Below are 12388 nucleotides of genomic sequence, written 5' to 3' on the forward strand. Positions count from 1 at the left end.
CGCCAGTTCTGCTCTTCCGTGCTCACCCTCCTCCCCTCCCTCATCTCTCCCTCCTCTGCTGCCGGGAGGCCTGTCACAGGGGCTCTGAGTCCTCAGTATCCTCCCATCACTGCTGTCCCACAGCTGCCCCCTACCAGCTCCCCCTGTCTCTTCTATGCTGCACTCATCCGGGTCTTCTCTATGGGTGGAAATGCCTCTGCCGTTTGGGGATTTGCCTCTCCAGTGAGTGCATCAGGGACTAAATGTTCCTGCCCGTAGGCCAAGAATGGATGAGATGGGGACTCTGACAAGACTGAGTGTTCTAGGCCTTTCTTTCCCTGATGGCAACTAAGTAGGTTGCCTGAAACAGAAGAGGTGCCTGGATGTAGACAGGATTGAGGGTCAGGAGCAAAAAGGTCAAGAGGCATCTCAGAGATATGCCACCAAGTCACAAGAGTCACTTTAGGATGGAGGGTGTGTTTTGCACACAGGATGCCAACACTCTCAAAGCTTAGGAAAATTCTAGACTTTGGGAGGCCAGGGACGCCACAGAAGGTCAGCAGGATCCGAGCCTGTGGCTGCTGCCCCCTTACAGGTGTGCACGGGGACAACGGAAGGAAGAGAAGCAGGGCAGGGATGGTGAAGTGCGATGAGCCATGGGGGGGGGGGGGACAGATCCTGGCCCCGCCCCGCCCCACCAGCACCTGCCTGCAAACCTGGGGCGCTCACTCAGGCCGGGGCTGAGAGAGGGGCTTGAGGGGACCCAGGGAAGACAGGGTAGTGAGCAGCTCTTACCCCCGCTGGGCGGTGGGCTGGTCGGGGAAGTTCCCTCCATCTCCTCAAAGGCCTCCTTGTAGCTGTGCAGATGGGGCTGCAGGACAAGAACAGGGGAGTAGAGGGGATGCCCGCTGCTGGCCGTGACCCTGAAGAGCAGCGGTTTCCCAGGTAACCAGCCCACCCGCCCCTCCTCGGTAAACACAAAGGTCAAAGGGACATCCCAGCCATTCACAGCCCCACCCACTCCTTTGTCACTGACGGAATGAAAAAAGGCTCTTTGCAAAGCCAGGGTCCCCCACGGTCCCTGCGGGTGGAAATCAGGAATGCTTGCCTTGGAAATTTCCCCAACAGGGCCAAAGAGAAGGGGCTGGGGACAGGGGACTTGGATCCTGCCAGAAGGCAGGAGAGAAAAGATGTCCAAAAGCCATTTATACCCAGAATAACACACTAGCCTGGATTTTATCAGACATGGGCCACTCCGATCAGAATCTTCCAGGATGTACGTTTAAAATGCATATTTCTGGGCGCTGTCCCAGATCTAATATGCGGGAATCTCTGGAGGTGGACTTGGGAATCTATGTATTTGACAAACTCCCCAGTGGTTGGTATGCTCCTTGAAGTCTAAAATTCACTGCCTCCAACTACTGAAATGTCTCAGAAATGCAAACCTTCTGGCATTGGAATCAGATCTCCCAAGAAAACCCTATACCTAGAAGGAACCAAAACTGCTCTCGTCAGTCTGTATGATCGGGTTTGGAGGGTAGATTCCACACCCCAGAGAAGAGATACAGGGGGAGGACTGTGTTTCCTGAAGGGGCAGTGCCACTCAGGTGACTATCTGGCTCCTGGATAGCTCAGATGGGCCCCACCCCTCCCTCTGGCCACAGGATGCTGCCCAGGGACTCACCTCTTTGGGCCGCCCTCCAGGATTGAGGGCGATGGTGAGAGCCAGCTCGGGGGACACGCACTGAACAGGAGAACGAACCCCCGGGCTACGGGGAGACCCGGGTTCTGGAGACTGGTTCTCGTACTGTCCATCGCTGGCTGCCCGCCTCCGCAGAGGGGCTGGGGGCTCTGCAGGCTGCTTCTCCCGAGCCTGCACCCCTGGGAGGAAGGCAAGACAGCGAGGGCAGTGAGCATATCAGGCGAGAGAGGATTGGTCAGGCCCCATTTCCCCAGAGAAGGCAGGGCATGGTAGCCAGGGGCCGCGCTGGAGGGGGCCTGTCTCCCCGCAGGACTCCCCACTGCCTGCCTCTGCCCACGCCCCACCCCTGGCTTTCTCTGCAGGGTGGGGGATCTGCTTAGGTGGGGCTGCCCTTTCCTAGGAAGCTCTGCCCTGCACAGGGTTGAGGCCCAAAGCGCAAAGGGGGTGATATAAGAAACAGATGTCAGCTCCTTGCAAACCCTGGAGGCAGAGGGCCAGAGCTTCCAGGCAAATGAGGGAAGGTGGAAAGAGGAGAGACAGTCTCCAAGGTGACCGCATCAACCAACAAGCAACATCAGGCCCGGGGGAAGAACTTTGGAAAGAGCATATAATGCATCATCCTGCGAGTGGTGCTCTCGAGAAGAAACAAAGAAATGACGAAGTCTTGTGAAGTCCTCGGCCCCAGCTGGCCCCTAGGATACTGCTGGCCTTCTCTGGGGTTCCCCAGCCCTCGTCCCGGCACCCCCGAAACCTCTTGCCAACTCCCCTTGTGCCGGCCCCTCGTCTACCCACCCCTTGCTTCACCCCGAAGATGGCCCAGCTCCCACCCTGCCCCTCCCAGCAGAGCAGCAGGCAGAGGGCCCGAAGTCATGTTCTCCATCTGCTTTTCTGTATTCCCTTCCACCCCACAGGCCTCGGCATGTCGTTAGCCTCGCCCTCCTTCCTTCCCACTGGCTTCCCACAGCTGGGCTGAGGCATGGAACCCATTGCCTCATGGAGCTGGCTCCGGAATCCTAGAAAACTCACTCCCTGGGTCCCAGAGGCCAAGACCCAGCCTGAGAACAGGCTTCCTGTCTTCCCGAGCCTGTGTGAGGACACTTTCAGCTCTGCCCAACCCGCACCCTGGAGGGGGGGCAGGTGAAGCCAGGGGACGGGGGCTGGGACAGGGCCAAGGGCACGTGCGCGCCTGGCTGCCCGGGCCTCAGGCCGACGCATCTGGGAACACCGCCCCGTGGCACACTGCACACAGATACACGAGCACACGCGCACACTCCTGGCCCCTGGGCGTGCACCACGGGAGCCAAGCAGTAATCACCCTCATTCAGCCCGAGTCATCTGCCCTCCACGGTGGGGTCTGCGTGCCCCCAGCGCCCCGGCCCCCCAGCTCCAGCCTGGTGCGGCCACTAAGGCTGCCGGGAGAGCACACGCTGGGAAGCCTTCCTACTGGTCACGAACAGGAGGCTGCCAAAGCCAAACTAGGGGCGGACACACACAGTCACTCCGAGACACACACTCATATCGTAGCGTAACTGGGGGCCCGGTCCAGACAGCAGTAGGACTGGCGTGGCAGTTACAAGGCAGAGGTTTGAGCCTCCACTTCGGGGTCTCTATCACTCAGAGGCGGCCCGCTCTCTATCTCAACCAGGAAAAAAGAGCCCCAGATGGGGACAGTAAACCAGACCCACCAACGGCTTTACTTTAAAGGCAAATAAACCCTCACCTGAATGTGCCCCTTATTTTCGAAAGAGAAAAATGGGGGTCACATAGTCCTAATAAGGGTCTGTTATGACCATCAGCCCAGATTAAAGATGCAGGCAGGCTCTCACCGGGCTGAGCAGCACCTGGGACCCCGGGCTGCGGCCACCCCAGGCTCCCAGCCCTCAGAGAGCAGCCCGCTGTGCCTGCCCCGGGGCCCCCTGCCTTCACCCTGCACTGAGCCCCCTCCTCCCAGGCCTCCTGGGCCGCCCGCTCCAGAGCTGCCGCTCGTCTCATTCCTGGCAAAAACATCAGAAAGAAACAGACATAGCCATTGATTTTCTAATAATAATTGTGACAAAGGAGGCCCATTTGGGAAAGGCTCTTGGGGTTTGGAACTAAGTTCGGCCCCAAGGTTAAAAGAAATGCATTAGGGCTGGTTTCAGTTCCGGCTCACCCAGCCCGGCAGCCTGTTTCTGGCAGATCTCTGGGCCTTTGCAAGGGGTGGCCAGCGTCCCTGCACGGGGATCTGATGTCCACCCTTGAAAAGTGGGTCTGTGTTAATCCGAGGCCCTCAATCTCCCAGGGGGACAGAGAAAATCCTCCCCGGTGTGTCCAGAAGCATCCTTCATGTTCAGGTGCTGCAGATGGTTGCAGCCGCCCAGAGAAGGGTCCAGAGTGCCAGAGTGGGGGGCCTCCCGGCTGTGGAGGATGTGAGATCCTGGCACAGTCAGACATCTGAGGATGATCACAGCTCCTCAAGTCCTGAGGCAGGGGGATGGACAGGACTATCTCCAAAGAGCTAGCCTCCGCAGAAGGGAGAAGACCCCACATTCCACTCCCACGGAGATGGCCTCTCCCCTACAGTGAGCCCCAAGGCACCAGTGGCCAGTCAGAGCCTCTCACATTCTTTGAACACAGTATCTCACTGTTGTCCCCTTTGGCAGGCCCAGATATGCCCCAGAGAGCTGGAGAGCCATGTCCCCTCGCTCTTGTCCTTCTCCATGGGAGGGGAGACAGGGCATGGCCAGGGGGAGGGAAGAGAGCCCCATTGTTCCCTGGCCAAGCTGGGACAGCTGGACACAAGCTAACAGCCAGTGTCAGAGAGAGAACACCCCTCCCTCATGTCCCAGAGACTGACCGACCGTAACAACAGGCTTACTCCCTGCCACCCTCCTCCCCAGTGCCACCCTCAACCCCAGGACTTTCTCAGTCTCTTGGCCCTGTCCCCCGTCTCTGCCCGGGGCCTCTTCGTCCACGTGCTCCGCTCCCTACAGGCGCACACGCACAGCACACGCACACATGGACACACACACACACACACAGCCTTCACCCGGAGTGGCGGTGGGTCAGAGTCGCCCTCAGAGCCTCTACCCCAGCAGGAGACCCCGGGGCTGGAGGAAGCTGGTGAAGAAAGGTGGAAAGAACCGGCCAGAGGGGCTGAGAAGTCTTCGTCCTAGCGCCAGAGCACGAGGAGTGCGATGCCCTCATGGCGAGGACGTGGCCTTTAGGATCAAAACAGTCAGCAGCACTCGGTGTCCCTTGGAGGCTGCTTTGGGCCCTTCCACCACCCGGATGACGACAGTCACCTCAGCCCAGGGCCTCCACCCCGGCCACCAGACCTCAAAGAACAGGGTGCCAAGACAGCCCCATTCCTGGGGGTCCTCACTCCAGGGGGCACAGCTGGCTCCAAGCCCGCCCCCCCCGAAGTGGACTGGACCTGAGGCAATGAATCCCCTTCATCTAACACACACACACACACACACACACACACACACACACACACACACACACACACACTGAGCTTCTGGGGGCCACAGCCCTAACACACATCCATACACCCATTTCAGCAGAACACAGGGGCCCACCACCCGAGTCCCATGGACAAACGCCCCGGTGTCAGGCATCATCACGTGCCTCCCGGGACTGGCCGTGTCCACCCCCACAGACCCAGCTCTTCTTTCCAGCCTTCCGATTTCCAGAAGCCTGGATTCCTCAGCTCCAGGTGACGGGGCTGGGTGTCCGACGGCATGCTTGGGGCTCCGAAAGCCAGGGTATCCGGGAGGCCACCTGCTGGGCCAGGGCACCAGAAAGCCACACGGCGATCACACTAGCAGCCCCAGGGCAAGCCATGCCAGCTCCCCTCAGGACAGGCCCACCACCCCAGAACTGCCCCGAACCCCCAGGTCCAAGTGAACACTGCACTCCCCACCACTGGGTCGAGGAGAGGTGAAGGGAGAGAGGGGAGGTGGAGGACAGGGGGCATTCTGCTAGAGTCATCTCCCCACTTTCCATGACGGGGAAGAGGAGGGTCTGTGCAAGCACCAGATGCTGCCATCAGTGGCCACCAGTCCCCATGACCCCCTAAGCCTCTTCCCAGAACTGCTCAAGGCCACGGCATGGGGCAAGCCTCAGCACGGCCTCCTCCCTAACCTGGGCCTCCGGGCTCAGAGGCACAGGGAAAACAGTGAGGTGAGTCTCCCCAGAGCTAACAGCCCGTGGGCCTGTATGTCCAAGAGACCCGGGGCAGACGTGAGGGGGCATCACCGTCAAATAGAGCAATGGGATCCTTGATGAAAGGTGCACCATACTGGGGCAGGTCAGGCCACCGTGCAAAACACATGTGGCAGTGCTATGATCTCTCCATGTTTCACATCAGGAAATTGAGCTGAGTAATTAAGAAATTTGCCCAGAGTCACAGAGGCGGTCACAGGCAGAGCCAGGACCACACCCAGGGCTTCTGACTCTTGGCCGTGGGTCCCAGGATCAGAGATTGGGGATGAGGTAAGAGGGGATGCTGCGTCCCCATGGAGTACCACACTCGAGAGTGGACAGAGCGGCAGGTGCTAGGGCGCCACTGTCTGTCATGAAGCCTGGTGGCCCATGCAAAGCACAGCCTGGCTCCTGCTGAGACCCTGGCCCAGCAGCCTGGGCGGTCTGGTGAGGGTGGCCGGAGAGCTGAGCTGTCCCCACCCTCACCGAGCACGCTCAGTGCAAAAGCCTGTGTGTCCATGGGTAATCTGGAAGCTCATCTAGTCACCCCAGACCCTGTGTCCCCAGCAGGTAAGGCCAAAGCCAAAAGCATCAGGCCTGTGTCCATGCGGAAGTGGGAGCACTCGCTCATGCAGAAAGGAAGGGGAGAGGGTCTCGAGAGAGGGAGGAGGAAGTGGGCAGGGCAGGGAGGCAGTAAGGAAGGGAGGAGGGGGCAAAGAGAATGGGAAGAGATGGAAAGAGAAGAAAGAGGGGAGGAAGAGAGCGAAGGTGGACAGGAAAATGAAAGAGGACAAGAGAGGGCAGAGGTTCGAAGGAGTGGCCCATGAGAGAGGGGGAAGAGAGGCTGAGAGCCACAATGAGGGCCAGAGACTTATAAGGGGGAAGGGGGTAGAGGGAAGGGGTGGAGGGGCGGAAGGGTGGAGGGGTGGAGGGGAACCAACCGGAGAGGGAAGAAGATCGGAGCCGGTGGAGAGGAGGCAGCCGGGAGCCGGGGTGCCCGAGGCCCTGCAGCTTGGCATTGTACGCTGCCCACCCCCACCCCGGGGGAGCCGGCAGGGAGGGGGACAAGCAGGAAGGGAAGGCAGGGGCAAGGGGACCACACCAGGCAAGGAAGGCACCACGCCCACAGCACAGGGGACGAGGGACACCAGACACATGGAGAACGCAAGGGACAAGCCATCAAACAAGACGAAACAAAACAAAAACAAAGAGAAAATCAAGATTAGTTGGTGTTCTGAGTCTGGGAGCCGGCCACACGCTGGAGAGAGGTTGGGGGGCGGCTGTCAGACAAGAAGAGAGGGTGGGTCCAGGGTCCTGCTTCCCCAGGGGCAGGGGGGCCTCCTGCTGTCCTGCAGGACGCCACACCTCTCTCTTTTCTCACCCCAGCATGGGGCAAGCAGGGGCCTGGAGATGCAGTCCCACTGGCCCACAACTCACTTGTCCCCACGGCCAGCATGGCCTCAACTTGGGACCTCTCTTCTCTCATGGTCACCTGCCTCCTTCTGGACTCAGCTGTGATCCCACCAGCCTGAGCCCAGGGGCCACAGTCCCGAGCATCCATCACCTCCAGGCCGTCAGTCCTTCCCTTGCACTCGCCTTCATAACCCTCTTCCACGGAGTCCCTTACATTTCTACCCCTGCCCCCAAGCTGCCGGGCACCACCAACAAGTCCTTCAGATGAGCTCGCCTGGATGCCCCATAAAGACCTGCCGTGCCCTCCTGTTCTCCACGCTCGCGGACCCCCTGACACCGCAGGGGCCGCACGGGAAACCGCGCTCCTTCACCAACCCTCTGCCTCACAAGCTGCTCCACGCCAGCTTCTTGGCCTCATCCTCCCCGTGCCTCTACCTGCCAAATGTGGGAGGCTGTGGGACTCAGCCCTGGGAGCTCTTCTGTACCTGTGGTCCCCGCTGGGCACCATCACGCAGTGCCACGCTGCATGTGACATCATATACTGGCAATATCGTATACTGGCATCATTGTGCCACCGCTTCTAAGCTCCAACCTGTCCCCTCAGAGCTTTTGAGGGCATCTGCAATCTGTCATGGCCAAAATCACACCTCGGACGTTCCCCCCAAGTCTGCCCTTCCCACGTTCTTTCCCGTCTCAAAAAAGAGCAGCTCCACCCTTTAGTTGCTCAGGCCCCCAAACCCTAGAGCCGTCCTCGACTTTTGTTCCCATCCCACATCTAGGCCTGACGGCCCCACCTCCAAAGCTGTCTAAGATCTAAGCACTTCTCCCCGTCTCCACAGCCACCACTCTGATCAATAGCAGCAGCCTCCTCACCGGTCTCCCTCCTTCCATCCTGGCCACACTGGTCCTTTTAGAACAAGTCAGACGATGTCACTGCTCTGCACACAGCACACAGAGCAAAAGCCCAAGTTCGTATAATCACCCACCAGGCCCCCCGCAAGCTGGCCCCCAGGCCTATCACCTCTCGGACTTCGTGCCCCACTACACTCCTCACCTCAGGGCCTTTGCACTTGCTGTTCTATCTGCATGTTCCCTCACAGCCCAGTGTAACCTTCCCTGATCCTGTGTAAAATGCAACCACCCACCCTCCCTCTGCCGCTCACTGACACTCTACTGCTTTATGTTACCTCTGTGGCACTTATCATCCATCTGACATAATATACATGCATTTGCTTATTTGTTTATTGTCCCCTCATGGAGGCAAGAATTTTTACCTCTTTTGTTTACCCACCATTTTGCCAGAGCCTGGACTAACACAGGCTAGGAATTCATGCTGAATGAATGACTGAATGGGCCTTGATATCATCTCCTATTTCCATACAATGAAATGTAAAGGTTGGGTTCTCAGTTCAAGGTCCCAAAGCCTGATACCAGTAATTCCCTAAATTTGTATTCACCCTTTATTCCTACTTCACAGAAGAGGTATCTCACCTCCTCGTTGAGCCTAAATCACCCATCCACTTGGGCTCCCAGGCCTATATCCACTCTTACTTCCTTACCGATCTTATTCTTGCAGTTTCTTTCTTTCTCTTACATTTTTTTCTACTTTTGATTCCCTCCATATTCAACCTCCGCTTCTCCTCCTCTAAAAAACATTCTCATGGCTCCTACATTTACAAAAAATAAAAAATAAACAAATAAAACTCCCAGCATCTTGCTACACTCTTTAGCTACCCATTCTCTTCCCTTTTATCATACAACCACTTGAAAGAACAGTTGACATCCTGTCTGCGCTGCCTCTCTGCACTCACTTCTCAATCCCGCGGTCTGCTCTCTGTCATGACCACTCTACTGAAAATATGTCTTTGAAAATCCCCGGGGCCACCTAATTGGCAAGCCCAGTGGATTTTTCCCAGTCCTCCTCCTCGTGATCTCTCCAGTGACATTTCGAGCCCCACACCCCTCCTTCTGGAAACCCGTTACTGTCTTGACTTCTGTGCTGACCCACTGTCCTTGTCTTCTCTCGCTGTCCTGAACATTCCTTCTCAGCACCACCCCCCTCCATTCCCCTCATGACCATTTCACCCTAAGTTTTTTTCTCTCCATGCCCTCTGACATAGAGATCTTATTCATGGCCAAGTGTTAATCTACATCATTGTGAGGATGACTCCAAAATCTATAGTTCTTTCTACTCTTTCAAGCTCCAATTCCAGATGTTTAGCTGCTTTCCCTACATCTACTACCTGCAGGCTCTGCCATTACCTCAAACTCAACATATGGAACACTGATATCTTCATCTTACACAAAATCCACTTCCCCTAAAGCCTGGCTTGTTAATGGAACTGGCATTCTGGTCCTATTCATGGAGCCCCAGATCCATCTTTGGTGTCTTCCTCTCCTTCACCTCCTATATCCAATCAATTCGTAGGTGTACTGGTTCCACTCTCGTGGTATCCTTAGCACCCATCTCTTTTTCATCTCCATGGTCAGCACCCTCATGCAATGGCCCAACCCAGTCTATCTAATAAATGACCACATCTCCCAACTCAGAGTTGGAAACTCTCTCCCAACTCAAAGATGCAAACTCTCCTATTTTGCATCCTTCCTGCCCAGATCCACCAGATACATCTTCCTCAATTACAGCTCTGATCGTGGCATACTCCAACTAAAACATGGCCGTGGCTCCACACTGCCACCAGGCAAGATTCAAACTCCATAGTCTAGTATTTTAAGACCAACAACCTGCAGGCCCCAGGCTACCTTCCTTGACTCTCTCTCACACTGCCTATATGCTCTCAATCTACTATATTCGTCAAACACTTATGCTTCTCTGTCTTCACTAAGAACCCTGTCTCTCCAATGACCCCAACCAGTTTCCAACTCCTACACCTCTCCCAAGGTTCTATTTAAAACCCACATTAAACACACTCCTCAATTTCTTCAGCTGATATGGATCTTTACCTTTTCTTTACTCCCACAGAATTTTCTCTATAGCTCACTTATTAAGAATGACTTCATTTTAAAGTTCCAATTCTTTCTCCTCTTACTAAACTCTAGACTCCTTAAAGATAAGATGCACATCTGATCTCCAACATGCATTGAAATCTCTACCTCTAGGGACATCTGAGATCAGTCCAGTCACAGAATCAGGATTATAAGATAACATGGACTCAACAATTCTGACTCCTATTTCTTTTTCTTGTCTTATTGCACTGGCTAGGATATCCAATACAATGCTAAGTGATAGTGGTGATAACAGGCATATTTATTTTGTCCCTGGTTTAACAAGAATGCTTCTAATGTTTCACAAGAAAGTGTGATGTATATGCTACAGATTCCTGGCACCTACCCTTTATCAAGTTAAGAAAACTACCCCTATATTCTCTGACATCCAAGCTGAAATAAGACACAAGGAGTTGTTGGATCAAAGTGGAATGAACCAAGAATACAGTATTGGAGAAATGCTGAGCCAAGGAAGAAGAGCCAGGAGAAACCAGATCAAGTTCATAGCCATGAAGAGGCTCTCCCTCAGATCTAAGCTTCCTGGGTTACTCATGCTGAAGCTTATGTTCCAGCTTCTCGCAGAAGAATGTAGAAGATGCAGGAGGAAGTGGTACTAGTCTGTTCCTTGACTCCCAGATTGTTGTACACAATGATCCTGCCTCTGCAGGGTTACTGAGGAAGTTGTGCAAACAGGACCTGCTGACATAAGAAATACTTTCATGACAGGGTGTGGACCAAAGAGGCCCCTCTATAGCCTTGGAGACCAAATATATCTGTCCACTCTATACACCTCATCACTTCTCCTGATTGAGTCACTCACAGTTGGTGGAGAGGATGATAGCAGGGTTGGGGACAGAGACACTGTACCAACATCTCTCCCTCTCTATGACTCCTTGGCAGCCAAAGCCTGAGCAGCTAAGGATATAGAGGCTGACAGTCAAGACTTCAGAAACTGAAGCAGAGAAAAGGCTGAGAGGAGATGCACTACAAGATGCCCATCCTTCTGACCCATTAGAAGGATGATGGGCAATCCTTCTGGACCCATTAAGGTACAGCTTCCTTTAGAGCAAGCTCCAGGAGAGCTATACAGAAGGGATTTCTGGTAGGGGAGAGGAAATTCACTCTGCTTCCCCAGAGAATCTGGCCCCAGATCCCGCCCATCATTAGGTTAGACTATTACTATTCCTCAGGCCACCTCAATTCTATGAAATATTAAGAGGGCCCCATTCTTCTCCCTTTAACAAAATCTCTGACAAAGAAGCCAGGGGTCCTTATCTCAGGAGCCCAGAGGTGGAGAAAAAGCAGAAGATGGCAGCCCCATGTGGACCACCTCATAAAGCTTTTCACTTCTAGAGTTAGAGAACTATTCATCCTGTGTTTTGACTCTCAGCTAAAAGCAATAACGCGCTCCCCGACCAGCTCTCCAGGCAAGATGAAACCCTGATTGCCAATTTCCATGGTATAAATACTTCCATCGTGGCCAATTTGAAGTTACTGAGAGTGGAATGAGGAACTGCACTCTGCTCTGAAGTACAGCAGGGCATCCATGCCCACACAGGTCCTAGACCCAGACCAATACCCAGCTGGCCTGCCCTCAGCTATTTCCCCAAACCCACTGTCCATCCCCAGAGAGGGGTCTCCCTCTCTTCCTACAGCTGGTATGGTGACTCAGCTTCCCCTACATTTAGGGAAAGAGGTGGAGGGCAGAGTCAGCTGCCCAGGCTCCTCTTCTCCTCCCTGAGCTCTCATCACCCTGGCAGCTGAGGGGCTTGGCACAAGGTCCCCTACCCGCAGTGTCTAGTCCACCCCTGCCTGGCCTTACCTCCAACATTTAAATAAACCCACAGGATTTCCCACCCAGTTCAGCTGCCCCCATGGAATGGTTATAGGCTTAGGCCAATAGGAAGGAAGGGAGCCCTTCCCATCCCTCCCAATGTGGCCCTGCACACTCTGCCATTTCTTGCCTTTATCTCCCCAATAAGCTCTCTGGTCACTCCATTCTCTCTCCTCTCTCCAGAAAGTTAAGCCCATTCTCTGATAGGAAATGGAGCTTCGTTTCTGTGTCTGCTTCTCATACAGAGCCGGTCCAAAAGCAAGGACCAA

The 12388-nt window shown here is 55.1% G+C and overlaps 1 protein-coding gene across 11 annotated transcripts in view; it reads right to left on the reverse strand.

The window, feature by feature from the left end:
• The window catches only part of TNS1 (tensin 1), a 184964-nt gene that overhangs the window by 32308 nt on the left and 140268 nt on the right, over nt 1–12388 (reverse strand). For 8 of the 11 annotated variants that reach the window (XM_041737617.1, XM_041737613.1, XM_041737614.1 and 5 more), the window contains 3 exons: nt 6811–6894; nt 1664–1860; nt 775–850 (listed from right to left, as the gene is read on the reverse strand). In XM_041737617.1, coding sequence (XP_041593551.1) covers nt 775–850; nt 1664–1860; nt 6811–6894 — 357 coding nt within the window. The remainder of the gene's footprint in view (nt 1–774; nt 851–1663; nt 1861–6810; nt 6895–12388) is intronic. The other 3 variants (XM_041737616.1, XM_041737618.1, XM_041737619.1) reach the window with 1 other exon arrangement.

Source organism: Vulpes lagopus, chromosome 22 (genome assembly GCF_018345385.1).
Source record: "Vulpes lagopus strain Blue_001 chromosome 22, ASM1834538v1, whole genome shotgun sequence".
Taxonomy (NCBI): Eukaryota; Metazoa; Chordata; class Mammalia; order Carnivora; family Canidae; genus Vulpes; species Vulpes lagopus.